An 18,936-nucleotide genomic window follows, 5' to 3' on the forward strand; every position below is an offset into this window, starting at 1 on the left:
GTCAAGAGTCAGGTGAAGACATGGTGAAAGGGTAGATACCCAGGGATTTGACCAGGTCTTCTGTGGTGGTTTGATTCAGTTATCCCCCATAAACTTAGGTGTTCTGAGTGCTAGGTTCCCAGCTGATGGATATTTGGGAATTGACGCCTCCTGGAGGCAGGGTTTGTTGGAGGTGGGCTTATGGGTGCTATAGCCAGTTTCCTCATGCTAATGTTTGGCACACTCTCCTGCTCCTATTGTCCACCTTATGTTTGGCAGGGAGTGATGTCCACCCTCTGCTCATGCCATCCTTTTCCCCTGCCATCATGGAGCTTCCCCCTCAAATCTGTAAGCCAAAATTCATGGTCAAGGGTTTTCTGGTAGCAATGTGAACCTGATGGCAACAGTAATGTTGCTACAAAGAGGGGCATTGCTTCTGGGGACCTGAATGTGTGGCTTTGGCCTCTTGGAGCTTATTTTCAAGAGGAAGGAAGGTAGAAGGATTTGAAACCTTGGCCTAAGAGATGCCTTGCAGTGTTGTAAGTACAGCTTGATGGACTATTCTGATCAGAGTTGCAAGACCTTAATGCAGTAAGAACTATGGATGTTGAGGTCTGAATTATGAGGATGAAAAGGAGCTTTGTATGGACTGGGCTAGAAGCAGTTTGTGTAAGAAGCTTGCTGTTATGGCTGTGTCCTGAGAAGTTGTGCAGTGTTACTTTGCATAGAAATGGACTGCTGTGAGCAGAGGGATGTGGAACAGAAATGAAATATTTGGGCTGAAACTTCTGCCCCTTCAGCTGCAATTATAGAGAGACTGCAACCTTTGAGATTGGTCCAGCTGACCTGCACTGGGTCTACAAAAAGAAGGTAGACTCTTTTGAAGGGGCCTGAGTGCTTCAGGAGTGTCTTGCTCTTCAAAGTCTACTTTACTCCCCCTGGATTATCAAATTGGCACCCTACCTAGTATTATGGCATATAAGACATGCAGGAAAAAGAGGGTCATTGAGTTTGCAATGTGGTCTTGTATCTTGGAAACAGCCATGGGCAGTGTGAGATAGGTTTGCTGGATGCCTGCATGGAGACCTGATGGAATCTTGAGGATGAACTATGGATTGCAGTGGAGATGCCAGGACCATGAAACGGCTGCCAAGGAGAGCTGCTGGTCCTGGATGAAGTTTTCCAGAACTGCAAGTAGCCTATCTAGAGGAGTGGAATTGGAACTCCAGAGACTTGTTGCTGGTTAGATTTATTGGACTTGGAGATTTGTCATTGGCTAAAGTTATTGGAGGTGAAGAGTTACAGAGTTTGATGTTTACCCCAGTTGTTTTAAATCTTGTATTGACTGAGTATTCTTTGCTATGCCCACTGCTGTCTTTTGTAGTGTGAATGTTTATTCTGTTCCATTGTGGGTTTTGGGGGATTTTTTTTTTTTTTTTGGTATTATGGCCTAGTTAAAAGACCTTGGATTATGGGGATGTTTGAACATCATTGACATTGTTAAAAATTATGCCAACTTTTGAAGTTGGACTGTGTACATTGCATTTTACATCATGGATGGCTTTCAGTTAATGAGGAGCAGGAGCAGAATATGGTGGTTTGATTTAGGTGTCCCCCATAAACTTAGGTGTTCTGAATGCTAGGTTCCCAGCTGATGGAGATTTGGGAATTGATGCCTCCTGGAGCCAATTTATTTTTGGGGTGGGCTTATGCATATTATAGACAGTTTCCCCATGCCAGCGTTTGGCACAGTTCCTGTTGTCCACCTTATGTTGGTTAGGGGGTGCTATCCACCCTCTGTTCATGCCATTTTTCTCCCTGCCATCATGGAGCTTCCCCTTGAGCCTGTAAGACAAAATAAACCCCTTTCCCCTACAAGATGCTCTTGGTCAAATGTTTTCTGGAAGCAATGCTAATCTGACTGCAACATCTTCAATATGAAACTATTTATTTTTATTTTTATATATTTATTTGACAGAGAGAAAGAGGGAGAGAGAGAATGGGCATCTTAGGGCCTCCAGTTGCTACAAATAAAGTCCAGATACATGTGCCACCTTATGCATCTTGGCTTACATTGGTACTGGTGATTCAAACCTGGGTCCTTTGGCTTTTTAGATAAGTACTTTAATAACTATGCCATCTCTCCAGCTCAGGAATTTGGTTTAAGAGTCAACAATGTCCATGTGTAATGAATACTTCAGATAACTGGCAAACAATGGGTAGAGCACACCCCCACAGGGGTTTTAGCTACAACAAAGTTTTAAAAGGAGATCTAAATTCAATGTATTTTCTCAACTCCTGGCTTGACTCCTTTAAGAGTGCTATATGGCATGAATCAGGGAAGTGGACTTAAACCTCATGTAGGCTGTGCTTGAGGATCAAAGAGTGTGGATTTCATTCCCAACATGGTTAACTTTTCCCTTATCCTAAATACTCATCAGCTGGTACAAAGTTCAAGAGCTTGACACAACAAGAGTGATTTCCCATTTCAAAGCATTATTGTACCCATCATGCTCCAAATACCTACTAGACGGTGAAACATATTACTCTATTGTGCAGTCACAACAAATTTCTGATCAAGAACAGAATTAACATTAGATATTACGATGTTTAAATGGTTTGACAACTTGTTTTTAAGGAAAAAGCCAAAGTACCTCCACAGTTAAGTTACAACAAACTATTCATTTGTTCCTCTGTGATATGAGGAGAGTAAGATTCAGGCAGTAAATGGCCTAGAGGACCTTCAGTGTCCTGCAAAGCTTTCTGCTGCAGGCTGTTTCCACTCCATTTCATTGTAGAGGATTTTCTTTCCAGAACAGTGAGGTTGATGACTACCTCTGCAATAGCCCAAATGAAAACTAGAGGGAAAAATTGCTCACTCTCCCACCAGAGACTGCCTCCTCACAGACAAGCCGAGTGGTCCTGGTAGTTACAAGGTGTGCTGGTTTGATTCAGGTGTCCCCCATAAACTTAGGTGTTCTGAATGCTAGGTTCCCAGCTGATGGAGATTTGGGAATTAATGCCTCCTGGAGGGAGTGTATAATTAGGGGCAGGCTTATGGGTGTTATAGCCAGTTTCCCCTTGCTGGTGTTTGGCACACTGTTCTGTTGCTATTGTCTATCTTATGTTGGCCAGGGGTTGATGTCTGCCCTATGCTCATGCCATCACTTTCCCCTGCCATCGTGGAGCTTCCCCTTGAGCCCGTAAACCAAAATAAACCTCTTGTTCCCAGAAGCTGCTCTTGGTTGGGTGATTTATACCAGCAATGTGAACCAGACTGCAACATAAAAGTGGTACCAAGGAGTGGAGTTGCTGCTAGACACCCGACTGTGTGGCTTTGGCCTTTTGGAGCTGATTTTCAAGAGGAGTGTGTGAGGATCTGAAACTTTCGCCTAAGCGATGCCTTGCAGTGCTGTAAGTACAGCAAGATACACTATTCTGGTCTGAGCTGCAAGACCTGAATGTAGTAAGAACTATGGACTGTGAGGTTTGGCTTATGAGGGTGAGAAAGAGCTTTACTTAGAGTGGGCTAGTAGCAGTTTGTGTGAGAAGCTTGCTCTTATTCCCTTGTCCTGAGAAGCTGTACATGGTAGCTTTGTGTAGAAATAAACTGGTGTGAGCAAAGGGGTATGGCACAGAAAGAAATATCTTTGGGTGAAGTGTTGCCCATTCAGCTGCAACTGAGAGAATACAACCTTTGAGACTGGGCTAGTTGACCTATGCTGGGGCAACAGGAAGAATGTAGACTCTTTTGAAGAGGCCTGAGTGCTCAAGGAGTGTCCTGTTCTTCAAAGTCTGCTTTATTGCCCCCGGATTAACACACTGGCACCCTACTGGTATTATGGAGTATAAGAAATGCAGGAAAGAGAGGGTCATTGAGTTTACAACACAGTCTTGTGTTTTGGAAATGGCCATGGGCAGTGTGAAGCAGGATTGCTGGTTGACTGAACGGAGACCCCATGGGGCCATGAGGATGAACCTTGGTTTGCAGTGGAGACCCAGTGGAGATGCCAGGACCATGACATGGCTGCCAATGAGAGCTCTGGCCCTGATGAAGTTTTCCAGGACTGTGAGTAGCCTAGCAGGAGGGGCAAATTTGGTATGCCAAAGACTTGTTGCTGGTTAGAATCATCAGACTTGATTTGTCAGCGGCTAGAGTTGTTGGGCTTGAAGCTACAGAGTTTGATGTTTGCCCTGGTTGTTTTAAATCTTCTATTGGTTAAGTGTTTCTTTGTTATGCTCAATGCCATTCTGCAGTGTGAATATTTATTCTGTGCCATTATGGGTTTTTTGAGGTTATTTTTTGGTATTATGGCTCAGTTAAAAGATCTTAGACTATGGGGATGTATGAACCTCATTGGAATTGATAAAAAACTATGGGACTTTTAAAGTTAAATGAATGCATTGCATTTTATATCATGTATGGTTATCAGTTTATGGGGGCCAGGGGTGGAATGTGGTGGTCTGATTCAGGTGTCCCCCATAAACTTAAGTGTTCTGAATGCTAGGTTCCCAGCTGATGGAAATTTGGGAATTAATACCTCCTAGAGGAAATGAATTTTTGGGGGGCAGGCTTATGGGTATTGTAGCCAGATTCCCCTTGCCAGTGTTTGGCACACTCTCCTGTTGCTATTGTCCACCTTATGTTGGCCAGAGGATGATGTCCGCCCTCTGCTCATGCCATTGCATTCCGGTGCCATCATGGAGCTTCCCCTTGAGCCTGTAAACCAAAATAAACCTCTTTTTCCCAGAAGCTGCTCTTGGTTGGGTGATTTATACCAGCAATGTGAACCAGACTGCAACACAAGGTAAATCAAAATGCCCTAAAAAATGTGTATTAGTGGATTCTTCCTATTCCTTTCCTGTTCTGAGTCTTTCTGCTTTTTGTTTATCCTCAAGTCCCCTCTGTCTTCTCTCATCCTCTCTTCTCCTTTCTTTTTTCTCTTTCCTTATTTTTTGAGGTTTAGGAACATTTCCAGAAACCTCAATGGAATAAAATCTGACCTCCAGTAAGGACTTGCTGGATAGCTAAATGCCTAATGCTCATTATTTTACATGTCCCCATCTTGAGACCTGTATTAACTTAATCATTATAAAAGACCATTTCCATCTTACAAAGAGGAAAAGTGGTATGGTAAAACCAAGGAATGACATGTCATTCACGTAGCTATTGTCTGAAATAACTAACACAAACAGTACTCATTTCAGTGTTAAGCAATGATGGAGGTGAACATAACTTCATACCTTATTATTATGAACTAATAACAACTTCATTCCCCAACTAAGGCCTATATAACCCAATATGCTTATAAAGTGACAGCAGAGTCTCCAATATGTGATTCAATATCTTCACCTACTCTTGAGGAATGTCAAGGTATTGATAATCTATAAATTCTACCCTGTCTCACACAGTTTCCTGACATGAAAGAGCTACTTTGAAAAATCCAAGTTTTCACTAAAGACTAAACATCAGCTCTGACCATCACCTTCCAAACTACTAGTATATCTCTGTTAAGGTGTTGTCTTCTTTCACTACAGTAATTTCATTAGCTTATTTTGTTAAACCAACAGATTTTTGTTGTTGGTGGTGGTGTTATGCAAACTTTGGAAATTTGGCAGTTTAATGCTTCGTAAGAATCAGGAGATTATATTTTGTCAGTAAAACAACCATTTCTCCCCTAGTTCTCTTAAAACCAAAGTGATGACTATAGTGCCTGAGGTAGCTTGAATGTAACATGTTCCATGCAGGCTCATGTGTTTGGTCCCCTGCTGGTGATGGGGCTTGAGAAGATGGTGGGATCTTTAGGAGGAAGAACCTTGCTGGGGGAAGTGGACGCTGGAGAAGGGCTTTGAGATTGTAGCCTGTTCCTACTTCCGATTTGCTTGCTGTTCCTCCCTGCTGACGTGATGGCCTGCCATGCTTCCCTACCATGATGAGCACCGCCCCCTGGAGCTGTAAGTTGTAAGGCCAAATAGTAATCTTCCTTTCCTTAAAGTTGATCTGGTCAGGTGTTGTTCAGAATGAGACAATAACAAATACAGGGGCACATGAAACTTTTCCAATTTCAGTAAATACTGAAAAGAATTTTTGACATTTCTTTAAGTTAGAAAAACAAAATTCAAAACATTTACAGTTTTAACTTTTAAACTATTGATTTTTATAATTATTTTCACAAATGTAAAGGAGACGAATGGTTCCTCTAAACCACATGATAAATAAACTGAAATTTAATGAGTAATCATTCTTGTAATCATTCTTTTGCAAAAATATATGCATTAACATATTCATGTATGTTTATTGTAAGAATTTATTTTTATTTTGAAAACTTACTTGACCAAGATACCAACAAGAATGGATATTCAAACATTGTAAACAGTCAAAAACTTAAGAAACAAACCTCAACCCAGCTATTTCAGAATATTAAAGCCAGGGGAAGGGTTCTCCCTAATGAAGAAATAACTATACCAGGTATCAATACACAAAGCACAATGACTGCCCATTTCCTTGGAAATAGCTGTGAATATATTCATCTGAGTAAAACAATCACCTCTGTCTAGCCATGCATGCTCTCTGCTCCCGCGGCTGTCACTGCTGTCGATCTAAAGCTGAGAGGTAATGGCCTCATGATTCAAGGGAACTGCTGAAGTGTGTACTCAGGGTTCAGTTTGAGAGATGGGTTCATTTATCATCATAATAAGCTATTACCATTGATCGGTCACAACTCATTGAAGAGACAGTCAGTCTAATTGGCTCAATTCTGCTAGCTTTCGATGTGCCTCAAGGAGATAAGCATTCTTTTGCAGGTAATTTTCAATCACCCACAAACTACATGTTTAATAATTCATCACATTTCAGATTGGGGTCCTATCACATATCTTCTTTTTCTATGTAACTGATGTGAGATTTTAAATGCTTAGAATCTCAGACCCAGGTAACAGGGGGAGAGCTTTGGAAGATCTCAGGTAAAAGAACATCTGCTTTGTCTCAGCAGCTATACTCACAGTGATGGGAAGATATGAAGAATACAGATGTCAACTTTATGCTGCCCCAAGAGGCCGCAGAGTTTCCTAAATTGTGGAAAGATAAAAGTGCTGCTACCCAAATCCTTGGGATTAATTAAGCATGACAACTACTACTTAGCAATAGGACTGGGCTCTTAATATGTATTAAGGGATCACATTAAAACAACAGTGTTTTACAAAACTGTGAGTTGGAGAAGTAATATCTTGTAACACACTGAATTATAAATAAAAGTTGTTTTAGTTAAAAGGTCTTATTTTACAAATTTGACATATTCGGTACCTGTGTGGAGTAGTTGACCACAAGTTCATCTCAGCCAAGTCACCTTATAATTATAAATACATACTCTTTTTCACTAAGAAACACATGGTAGTATATATATTTCACTCTAAGTTTAACCATTTAAAGATAGGAAAGGGGATAAGAGATTAATGAAGTGAATATTACTATAATACATTCAATTAAATTTGCAACCTCGGGGGAGATTTCTATTTTTTTTTTTTTTTGGATTGTATCACTGTCTATCAAAACTCTCATTATGAGGATAAATTAATGATGGGTTTTGTTAAGCTCCCAGTGATAGAGCACAACACCTATTTTCCTGCTTTATATATGGTAAATGACAAGTAATTGCTCAGTGTAATTATCATATTATAAATCACTTGAACATTGCTTTATAGTTAAGACCAACTATGTCTTCTTTCCTATGAACTCTTTGTCTGTATAACTTGCCTGCTTTTTTGTTGGACTATTGACCTTGCACTTATCAGTTTCTATGACTTCTTTATAGAACTGAGTGATACGCCTTTTTTGGCCATATATTATATCAAGAATGAAAGCTATAGGATTTTAAAAAGCAATTAATAATTTATTATTTGACATACAGAATGCATTAGACTAGGAGGCTTAAAATAGCACATAACTAGAAATTCATAAAGCAGTCTGCATTTATTGAGGCTCTTATTTGAGCTTAGGACAGGTATGAAGCATTTGTGTGATTTTAAAGGGGTGTTAGAAGCCCTATTTTACAAGTAATGGAAGTGTAGCTCAATTGAATTAAGGGATTACAACAGGTTTGTAAAAATACAGGAAGTGTCAGTCAGTGTGTGTAACCACATATCTAATTGATCCAGGTCATCCCCTTACATGTCCACTGCATATTAGTTTTTAGTCAGTTCTCATGAAAGTGGAGAAACGGAAGGGGTGTCAAGTATAACTTATTGGCAAGGATGGTTCCTTCTGGGGGCTATGAAGAAAGGATATGTTCCAGGTCTCCCTCCTTGGCTTGTCAATGGCCACCTTCTCCATATATTGTCACACTGTCTTCCTTCTATATCTGTCTAAAACCATCCATCCTATCTTTTTTTGGTACCCTACTGCAACACTTAATTGTAGTATACAATGACATATTCTAGGGAATAACCATCAATGGCAGAAGAAACTGACTCTATTCCATGGACCTAAGCAGAAACACCAACAAACAGCCAGTAAATACCAAGAGCCAGGGCTCCAAGTGCCCTGTACACACATTGGGGCTGTACTTCAGATCCACCCCAGTCACAATGACATACCCTTTTTTAGTAGGGACACACACACACACACACACACACACACACACACAATTTTTTTGAAAAAATGTATATTCTTGTCATGACAAGGTCAGAAATGGAACTACACTATCTTGCAACTACAACTGCATCAAGTCATTTGTTAAGTAGCAGATGGCATCATAGGGAAGGGCTGTCTCATAAAACTGGATAGGTCGTCAGAATCAACAGTCTATTGGCTGCAATAGTTCTTCATCAAGCTGAGTGTAATGTTATTGAAATTGTACAGAAAAAGCCTGTAGTCATGCATAAAGAGTTGTTTGATGCACATTCAAATTTATGCGGCTTTTTTTCTTCAGTTTTCACATAAGGAGTGGTAGGATAGGATGAGAGCCCCACTTTATACTCTCATCACAGAGCAAACTTCCTTTATCCAACTTCATAAAGCTTCCATTTCTTTCTTTCTTTCTTTTTTTTTTTTTTTTTGACAGAGGGTTCTTTTTTTTTTTTCTTTATTTCCAAAGCTTTAAAATATCTTTGTGTTATACTTTGGTTTGCAAAGTCTTAATCCATTCAAGTTACTGTAACAAAATATCATAGGCTGGGTAACATAAAGTTTAGAAAGGAATTGCTCACACTTTGCAGAATAATAGGTCTAACATCAAGGCATCAGCTAACTCAATGTCTGATAAAGGCTTCCCCTCTGCTCCCAAGGAGGAATTGTTTTTGCTGTGCCCTTACATGGCAAAGGGAGCTGAACAACTCCCTTCAACATTTTATTTAATAATGGCACTGACCTTATTTACAAAGAAATGAATTGGGCTGGAGAGATGGCTTAGCGGTTAAGTGCTTGCCTGTGAAGCCAAAGGACCCCGGTTCGAGGCTCGGTTCCCCAGGTCCCACGTTAGCCAGATGCACAAGGGGGCGCATGCGTCTGGAGTTCGTTTGCCGAGGCTGGAAGCCCTGGCGCGCCCATTCTCTCTCTCCCTCTATCTGTCTTGCTCTCTGTGTCTGTCACTCTCAAATAAATAAATAAATAATTTAAAAAAAAAAAGAAATGACTTAATCATGTAACCCAAAAGCCCCCACTATTTAATACTATCATGTTAGCTGCTAGGCTACCCCATTAGAATTCTGGGAATATATAGGCATTCAGATCATAGAACATAGGGGTCTTACAGGAATTGGTTATTTTTTATCATTGTTCTTCTGTTCACATTGTATCATTTTCTCCTTTTGTGTGATTTTTCCCTCTCTCTTTCTTGGTTATTTGATTCTGATACACCTTCACAATTCTCATTTTGGAGGTCTAATTCCATGATTTCTCCTTGTTATGGCTCATATGTTCTGCTCGTTAGTGTGCCTGGTAATTTTTTATTTGATGCCAGATATGATGACTTTCATACTGTTGAGCTCTTAATTTTGTTACACCTGACTAGTATTGATGTTATAATGGCATTTAGTTCTTCATTTGGAAAAAGAAATACTCTTGAACCTGGAGAGATTGCTCAGGGGTTATAGGTGCTTCCTTGTAAATTTTTCCAGCAAGGGTTCAATTGCCCTGTATCCATATAAAATCAGATGCACAAAGTGGCACATGCTTCTTAAGTTTGCAATGGCAAGAGGCTTTGGCATTCTCATTCTTTCTTTTTGTTTCTGTCTCTCAAATAAATAAATATTAAAAAATAACTACACTTTTACAGGTTTACTTTTAGAATATATTAGCATGAATTAAGATTAGCTTGTGGTCTGGGGTTGTATCCTCTGTTGATATCTGCTGTCATTTTCACTCAGAGTAAATTAGTATATTATTTTTTTTAATGTAATTTATTAGTTTTCTTTTCAGTAAATACAGGCAGTTTGGTACCATTGTTTAGGCTCATCTGTGATCTACCCCCTCCCATTAGACCCTCCTTATTGATGTAAATGGGTCATGCATTGTGGAGTTAGCCCCCAGTTATTGGTATGATAAATGTCTCTGCAAAACATGACCCAACATGTGACTCTGACTTTCTTTCTGCCCCCTCTTCCGCAAAATTTCCCTGAGCCATGTTGGGTTCATTTTTGGTCTGCTTCAGTGCTGAGGTGTTGGGGGTATTTTTAAAAGGTTTTGTTTATATTTCTTTATTAAATATATAGAGAGGGAGTGAATGAGCAGAGAGAAAGGGAGAGAGAGGGAGAGAGCTAGAGATAAAAAATGGGTCCATCAGGGCCTCTAGCCACTACAAACAAACTCTAGACACATGCACCACTGTGTGCATCTGGCTTATGTGGGACATGGAGAATTGAACCTGGGTCCTTAGGCTTTGTAGACAAGTTCTTTAACTGCTAAGCCATCTCTACACCTCAGTATCTTACTTTTTTAGAAAGTATCTCACTTGGTTGCCTAGGCATGACTCATACCCATGGCAACCCTCCTACCTCAGGCTCCCAACTTTTGAGGTAACCGTCATGAGCTAGCACACTTGTTTATTATTTCTTTTAAATATGATATCTAGATTCCAAAGCTAACTATTGATATTTATTATTATATTATTCCATATTTTCTCTACTTAGGATACCTGTATTATCAGTTAATTAGTTTGAATATATATGAACATGTATCTCAAGAGAGATGACAACATAAGTTCACAATGACGTTGAATATGTTCAGAGACATATGTCTCAGGGGAAAAAAGGGAGGACCATTGCCTTCTTTGTCATGGATGGTAAATTCCTACTGATATATCTCTAGATTTTGTTAGTTTTTTTTTTTAAACCATATTGTAAGTCAGCTTACATTAAAAAAATAACAGCTAAGTGAATACCCCTTTTGCCCACCAATGTGCTATTAAAATACATGTTCCCCTACCTAATATTTGATCAGTTAATCAATTATAAAAACTAATTTTTGTGCCTATCAAATATCATTATACAAGAGTGGGAACAAAACTTAGTATGAATATTAGATTACACTTTTATATAATAATTTGTTCTATGAGGATTATTGCTCTATAAATGTAAGTAGGACAAATGTCAGTGTAACATTATGACAAGAACATGAAAGTCTGAAATATTTCTATATGAACTTTAATTTTACTTGGGGGCTAATTCTGCATAGTGTACTATATAATAACTATGGACTACAGAGTATATCGTATAAACTAGAATTATAGCCTATAAATGATTTATTATCTTTTCATGCTTTAATATTTATCATTTATCCTTAACAAGTCTTCTGAGATTTTCCAGACAGAAGATCTTTTTCTTCATCCTATTCTATTTTAATTTATTCTTGATATGATTTGAATATGAGATAAAAACAAATCATAGGTGACTGATCCTATTTATGGTCAAGCCATTCCCCATACACACAGAAGTCTTAATTCATTTGATTTACTCCAAGGTTTACATTAGAGGGAGTTGTTGAGGGAGAAGAGAATTTTATGTTTCACTTTCTTGTTTTCTTGTATTTTCTTCTCCTTTCTGGAGATAGGGTCTCACTCTGTAGTCCAGTCTGGAATGTACTGCATAGCCAAGACTACCCTCAAACTCATGGAGAGCCTCCTGTCTCCACTCAATGCTAGATTTCAGTCACAAGCTACCATCCTCACCTTGAACACTACTTTGTTTTTACATGTATACATGTGCATGGTCTGTATCCACGTGTATATGCATGCTCATATATCATGGGCACACTTGTGTACAGGTGTGCATATGTGCATATACACACACTTGAGGAGGCCAGAGGTTAATGTGAGGTGTCTTTTGTGATCACTCCATGTCTATTTTACTAAGGAAGGGTATCTTTCTTGAACTCAGGGCTCCCTAACTCATCTAATCTTGCTCCTCAGCTTCCCCTCAGGATCCACTGTTTTTGTCTTCCTTGTGTTGAGACTACATGCAGGCTGTCATGCCCTCCTAGCATTGATGTGGGGACCTTCAGTCCTCATGCTTGCACCACTCAGTCATCTCTCTGGACCTTAATCTCCATTTTTGAGTAGTTTTGAGACATGTGGAGTAATGAAGTCATGAATGCAAATTATACCACTTACCACTGAGAAGAAACTCATACTTATTAGTGCTTTCACATTTCTAAAACTATGAGATTGAAATCATCTTTCAGCTCACACAGAAATCCTCACTCAAAGGTCCTCTGTGAGCAACATCATCAAAACAATGTTTTGGTTCTTGTTGGTTTGTATTAAGCACTAGCATCAATCACAAGACATTTGCTGAGTTGTTTGATGTGATAAGAACGACCCTGTCCAGTAAATCTCAAACATCAACCTCCAGATCCACAGCTATAATTTGGGCTCTGTGAAGTAGAACGAAAGTTGAACAAACACAACAAAGGAGTTTACCAGAGATTACTCTCAGAAGCCGGACACTATTACACATGAGGTTCTCGCTGTGGGGATCTTCGGCCTAACTGCAAGTGCTTTTCACCGGCAGCTACATGAAACAATGGAGAGTTGTCTGACCCAGCAATGGGAAGTTGGCAAAATAGTGTAGCAAATAAGAATTATTTTGTCAAAAAAAAAATCACTTATTATTAGTTCAGTAACATTCAGAGACAGAATCTCAAAACTTTGTGGCAATGTCTGAAGAGAAGCTGACAAGCCAAGCTTCTTGGAGAATTTTCCAGGTGCAATGAACTGCTTTTGGAGGTGGCGTTAGCTATTTCAGACCACTAAGGCAACCTTAAGCAAATGACTTTTTGGTATTCCAGTAGCATTTAGTTTACTAATGTAGTCTTACCCCCTTCTCTGAAATTCCCTGTTTCTGAACTGCAGCACCTTTTAGCAAAGCAGCTGGATTAGCTGTCTGTCACTCTGGCTCCTTCCTCCTCTGCCTGGGCTCCATGCTAACATAAATGCCCTCCAAGCAAGCATTTATATTTGCCAAGCATTTTGAACATCAAATGCTGCCTACCACAGCCCAGTCGGTGGCTACTTTCGTTTTCTCTGGTGATTGAAAATGAGTTGGAAAAATTATATAAAAATAAACTTCTAATTGTGCCAAATACTCACTCATGAAGGAGAAAAAATACTTCATGATTACTACTGATGAATTTATTCATAGTTAACAATGTGGGAGCTTTTACAACAGCCAGTATGACAATGTATCAACATCTGCTGGACTTCATTCACTATCCACACACACCCATACGGCCACTTATAAATCCCTCATTAGCCTATGCAACAAAAAGACTTCACAGATTAAAACACACTTATTACTAAATTTACTTGTATTCTTGAATTTTATTATAACCAGGTATATTTCCATGTTAGTAAGATATAGTCCAAGTGGGAACACTTTTACTACATGGAGCTAGGTCCCTAACCAACAAGGAACTGTGATATCTCCAGTATAAGAGAAAATACACAGCTTCCTGCTTTCTGTTGCAGCTGCCCAATAATGAAGCAGATATCAAATTATTTAAAACTTAGTATATTTTAAGTAAAGCTAATTACATCTCATAAGTACTTTCCCCCTTTTTTCATGGATACTTTTTCAACTCAGGAATTAAAATTAAATCAACAAAATTCATTATGAGAGCAGATATAGAACAGGGTCTTGATAAACTATTTCTATCAGATTCAGGCAGTGGCTCTGATTCACATAGCAATTATTGATAAAGAATTTAGCCTAAACTGTTACAAAAAGTGGCTTTATTGAATTTACAAACAAGGACCTACAATTTTCCATTTCCTTAGTGATATATTAAATCAACCAAGCTAAATATGTCATCATGGTTATAATTTACATGATGTGACATGACAGTTAAGATGTACTGTGGTAATTTCTAAGAGCTTTCAGTATTATTGTAGTATCAAAATTTTATATGGTTCAGTTATTAAGGCAAATTGTTTCATTCATACTGTGATGCCTGACACTAAACCACTGAGGGCTTCCACATTACATGAAAGTATGTCTTCCATATTCAAATAATTTACACACCCTGTAACCATCATTTTGTTCACTGAATGGAAATGGTGGCACAGATTTTTGATGTGAACATGGTCTACAGGGGAATATGAAGGTTGTCATTGTGGGGAGTTATAAGAAACAGTTCAACTAGAATAAGGGAAGTTATCTTTGGGAACCAACAATTACAAACAGGATGTTCAAATTCTTTTCTATGATGCTATTTAATATTTCATTTGCTTGCTTTCCTTCTGTCACTTTGATTTTTGGCCAACAAAAAGAAAAAGCATATGACCAAAGAAAAAATTATGGAAAGCATGGTAATTTCTATCAGTAGCTTTCTTTAAATAAATTTAACCACATTATAAAAACGATTCTGAAACTCATCTGATTTTGACCAATCTCTTCTTGGAACTTCTCTGTACAGTAGAAGGGGAAAAATAAATGACAGTTCATTTTTATTTTTTACTTTTTGGCAATGCTAAATGGTAGAAATTTAAGTTGTATGTACTATTTTACTCTTGTTGGAAATATAGGAGGTTCCTAAATAGAATAGGATAAAATGACTTCTTGTCATAAGGGGCCTTGCAAATAAAAGATTAATTAGACTTTTACTACAGCTCTTGGATTTTTGGAAACATATGCTATCTCTTTTAAAATACATGTTCATTGAAAACCCATGTTACTCATTTACAAATTTTTGTAATAGTACTTAGAAGCCTGTTAAAAATTAGAAAGTGGCCATGAGTTAGCATTTTTTCTATCAGTTAAAATATAAGCTACTACCTTTCTCTGTTTCATCACATACCATGCAAGAGAGCCAATTACTATAAATATAATTTAATTTATTTAACCAGTGAAGATTTTTCCCATAGAAACAATCTATTTTTACAGGTGCCAACTAGGTTTAAATAGCAACAGTTTCCTAAGTGATTTCTCATCATGGCTCCTAGAATATAAGGCAATATAATGTCTGAAAAGGTGTTTTATTAACTTTCAAACAACATGAAAAAAAATCACAAAATAAACCACCAAATTTAGCTTCTAACAAATTGCTTGGCAAAATAAAATTAAATTCTAAACACTAGGGCATCTATCTCAAGAGAATTAATCTACCACAAGTAAAACAAGCCCTCCCCTCAAAAATAGATCCCTTCCTCACAAACAACCTAAAATTGTCATATTTGTTTATTTATATATGATTTTTTATACACATGAGTTGGTGTGAAAAACTGTGTTTTGTGTGTTTTTAAAATAGCATGTTCAGGGTCTCCTTTTGTTACAAATCCTTAAAATATGTTATTTACATGCATCTTATTGCAAACATTAAATTAGCCATGTAATAAGTTTCTTTTCCACTAACATTCATCTCATGTAGAACAAAAAGTAGTTTCACTGCATATCAGTTTTGAAATAAAATAAATATATGAATGAAGAAATCTTGAGTAAAAACTTCCCACCAAACACTACTCTAAACAAGCATCTATTTTCAAATAAACACAACACAGCTTCTTTCAACATCTATAATGTTTTATAAAATGCCATGTAGATTTTATCTATTCATTCATTCATTCAGAAAGCTTTCTTAGCATTCATTCTATATGAAAGATCAGGATGTTGTGGCCCATTATTACCTTTTATATATATTGCACCCATGTAACATGGGAGAAATGATCAACTTGATTTGACTAAGCTGACTCTGGTAATCTGAAACAATATGCACTTGATTTCATCCTTTTTAAAAAAGAAGGAATGCTGAATAAAGCTCACTCTTCCAAGCAGTCAGGTAAAGACGAGTATTGAGAACAATATGGAATAGGTACTTACTTTGTTTCCCAGGTATGAAACTGGAGCACTCCAATAATATCCATCTTGGAGGGATCGCCTGGCCTCTGAGTTACTGACACTGATCTGCTGAGGTGAGTCTGGGTTATCCAGCTGAGGAGCCACTTTGATGCGGCCCGACATGTCAGTCAGATACCAGCCATGCATATCTAGAACCTTAGAGACAGTACACATTCATCATAAGTTACAATAAAAATCAGTTATTTTTCCCCTATCACATTCTTTGTGGTTTCTACTTTTGGAAATTAAAAAAAAAAAAACCCTCAAAGCTATAGACTTAGAAGAAACCATGAAAGTTCTGGATATCATGGAAGCTTTCATATGCACTCATATGGTACCTTTGCTTATTTTCTTTTTCTTTATGTTTCTAGGAGCCTTGCTAGCACTTATGTAAGGATCAGTTTTTATTACTTTGAAAATTGTCATTACAAATACTATTAAAAAAAATAAAAAATAGATTCAAAGTTATACAATAGCTACAATGCCATGCAATTTTTCAAATAATTGAACTTTAAATTTCATAGTTTCACTTCAATAATATTTCTTATGGCTTAAAAAAACAAAGTATTTCAAAAGTGTTGCATAAGTGTTCATAAGAAGGAAGAAAAGAAATTATGTATTGAAATATGTAAAATGTAGCATTTCATAAATATTTCTTCTCCTCCTACTTTTTTTTTCTTACCTTTGAGCTTCAGGACATTTAAAGATTGTGGGTTGTTACTATGACAACATCTTACAATTGTGTATGTATTACTTCCCATAGGGTCAGAAGTGCTCTAGGGAGCCATAGCCTGGACCTTGGCCCAGAAAAAAGAAATTTCTTTAAATGAGAAGTAAAAAATAAGTAATAATCTACCTTACCAGCTAGGGTCAGGCCTATAGCTACACTTCCAATTTAAGCCATCCTCTTTAGTTAAAACAAAATAGTGTTTGCTAAGCTGTCAGGCTACCAGCTACCTGGGGCTATCAGGGTTGTATGAGTTTTTTTGTCACTTTAGAAAGGAGGGATTTATTTTGCTCATACTTTCCACAAGTTTTAGCCATCATAATGGGAAGGGTGTGGTGGGGGAGCATCTCATGGCAGCCACAAGCATGGTGACAAAAATGCGGGGCTAAATAACTGTGGGCTAACCCGCACAATGCACGACGGATACACCTCCACAAGGAGGGGCCAATGGGGAGGAGGTAGGCCACGGATGAGCCTAATAATGGTACCAACCTTCCTGTACTTGCTGAATACAAAACTAATAAAAAAAATGTGGGGCTAGGCTTGGGTACACCTTTCAAACGCAAGTCCCCGCTGACCTATTTCCTCCAGCCATACTCTGTGTTTCAGTTTCCACTACTATAGTTTCGAATCAATCAGTAGATTAAACTATGATTTGATTGTATCCTTCAAAGTCCAATCATCTCCCGAGATGTGCTTTACTAATCTCCTAGGCATGTCTCCGTCCAGGCAAGTTGATAACCAAGGGTCAACAGCACAGGGCTACCAGGTTTCAGAGTACTGCTTCCAGGGACACCTTTAGTTCTGTGAGTGATGGGATAGCTGAACTATGACTCTCATTTTTTTTTTTTTTTCCTTTTGGAGTTTATTTAGCTTTGTCCTAAAAACTTTGGTTTTAGAATAACTGGGCTTGCCCTGATCAAAAGAAAATGAGAGACCACTCACTGGTAGCTAGACAATAGTAAATCTTCCCTTTCCATTTCTGATTTCACCCCCCGTGGGCATTCTAAAACAGCTTGGTAAGACTGTGTGGACCTAGGTAAAAAACAAGAGCTGAACACCACCTGCTCTGCTCCTTTGCCAGCTATCACATTTTAGTTCATGAGGAAAGTTATCAGGAGCACTAAACAGGACTCTAGAAAAAAATGAAGACGTTAGACTAGATGCCCATTTGTTATTGTTGGCTCTTTGAAGTCTTGTATGAAAGCAGTATATTGGACACTGTAGACAGAGATTCAAAATTAGATATAAGAGCATAATCAGAAAATACTTATAATTTTTCAAAACAACCTGACTTCAAAGCAATATGGGCTGAAAAAATATTTTTGTGGTTGTGTTCTAGATTAGTGCACTGATCAAATATGAACAAAGACTTGTTCGGAACATAGTATACCAAAATAGCAGTAAGAGATCATGTCACTCTGCTGCTAAAACCCACTAACAACTGTCCACCTCTCATCAACACTAAAATGTCTAGTTTCTCATGGACTCTGCAGGCTTCTCCCTCCAGTCTGTTGGCTGCACTCTGCACTTGGAAGCCACCCCAAATGTATATATGACAACTTCCAAAGGTCCCAATTTCCTCCCCATGTCTTCTACCTTGGAACAAAACTGCCCTATACAGAGATGCAGTGGGGAGGGTGGTGGGGCTTAGAGGTGGAAACATACACACATTCCATGCAGAAGAAAATGACCCTAATTACTAATAAATAAAAGGCATTGCCCAAATCTAGCTTCCTTTTCAATAATGAAAGAGTGCAAGAAGAACCAAATAGTAACAAAAGGCTGATGTATTTGTATATAAGTTAAAAAGAGGTTTTCTTAATATATGAAGCATATTGGTGAATGGAAAATGCACTTTTTTAGTATTACAATCTTGTGTTTTCTCTAATCCGTTGTGTGCTGTT

General features: G+C 38.1%; 1 protein-coding gene across 3 annotated transcripts in view; it reads right to left on the minus strand.

Moving 5' to 3' along the window:
• Positions 1-18,936, minus strand: part of Lama2 (laminin subunit alpha 2) — a 640,019-nt gene that overhangs the window by 320,639 nt on the left and 300,444 nt on the right. For all 3 annotated transcript variants that reach the window (XM_045157983.1, XM_045157982.1, XM_045157984.1), the window contains one exon: positions 16,285-16,458. In XM_045157983.1, the coding sequence (XP_045013918.1) occupies positions 16,285-16,458 (174 nt within the window). The remainder of the gene's footprint in view (positions 1-16,284; positions 16,459-18,936) is intronic.

This window comes from Jaculus jaculus, chromosome 9 (genome assembly GCF_020740685.1).
Source record: "Jaculus jaculus isolate mJacJac1 chromosome 9, mJacJac1.mat.Y.cur, whole genome shotgun sequence".
Taxonomy (NCBI): Eukaryota; Metazoa; Chordata; class Mammalia; order Rodentia; family Dipodidae; genus Jaculus; species Jaculus jaculus.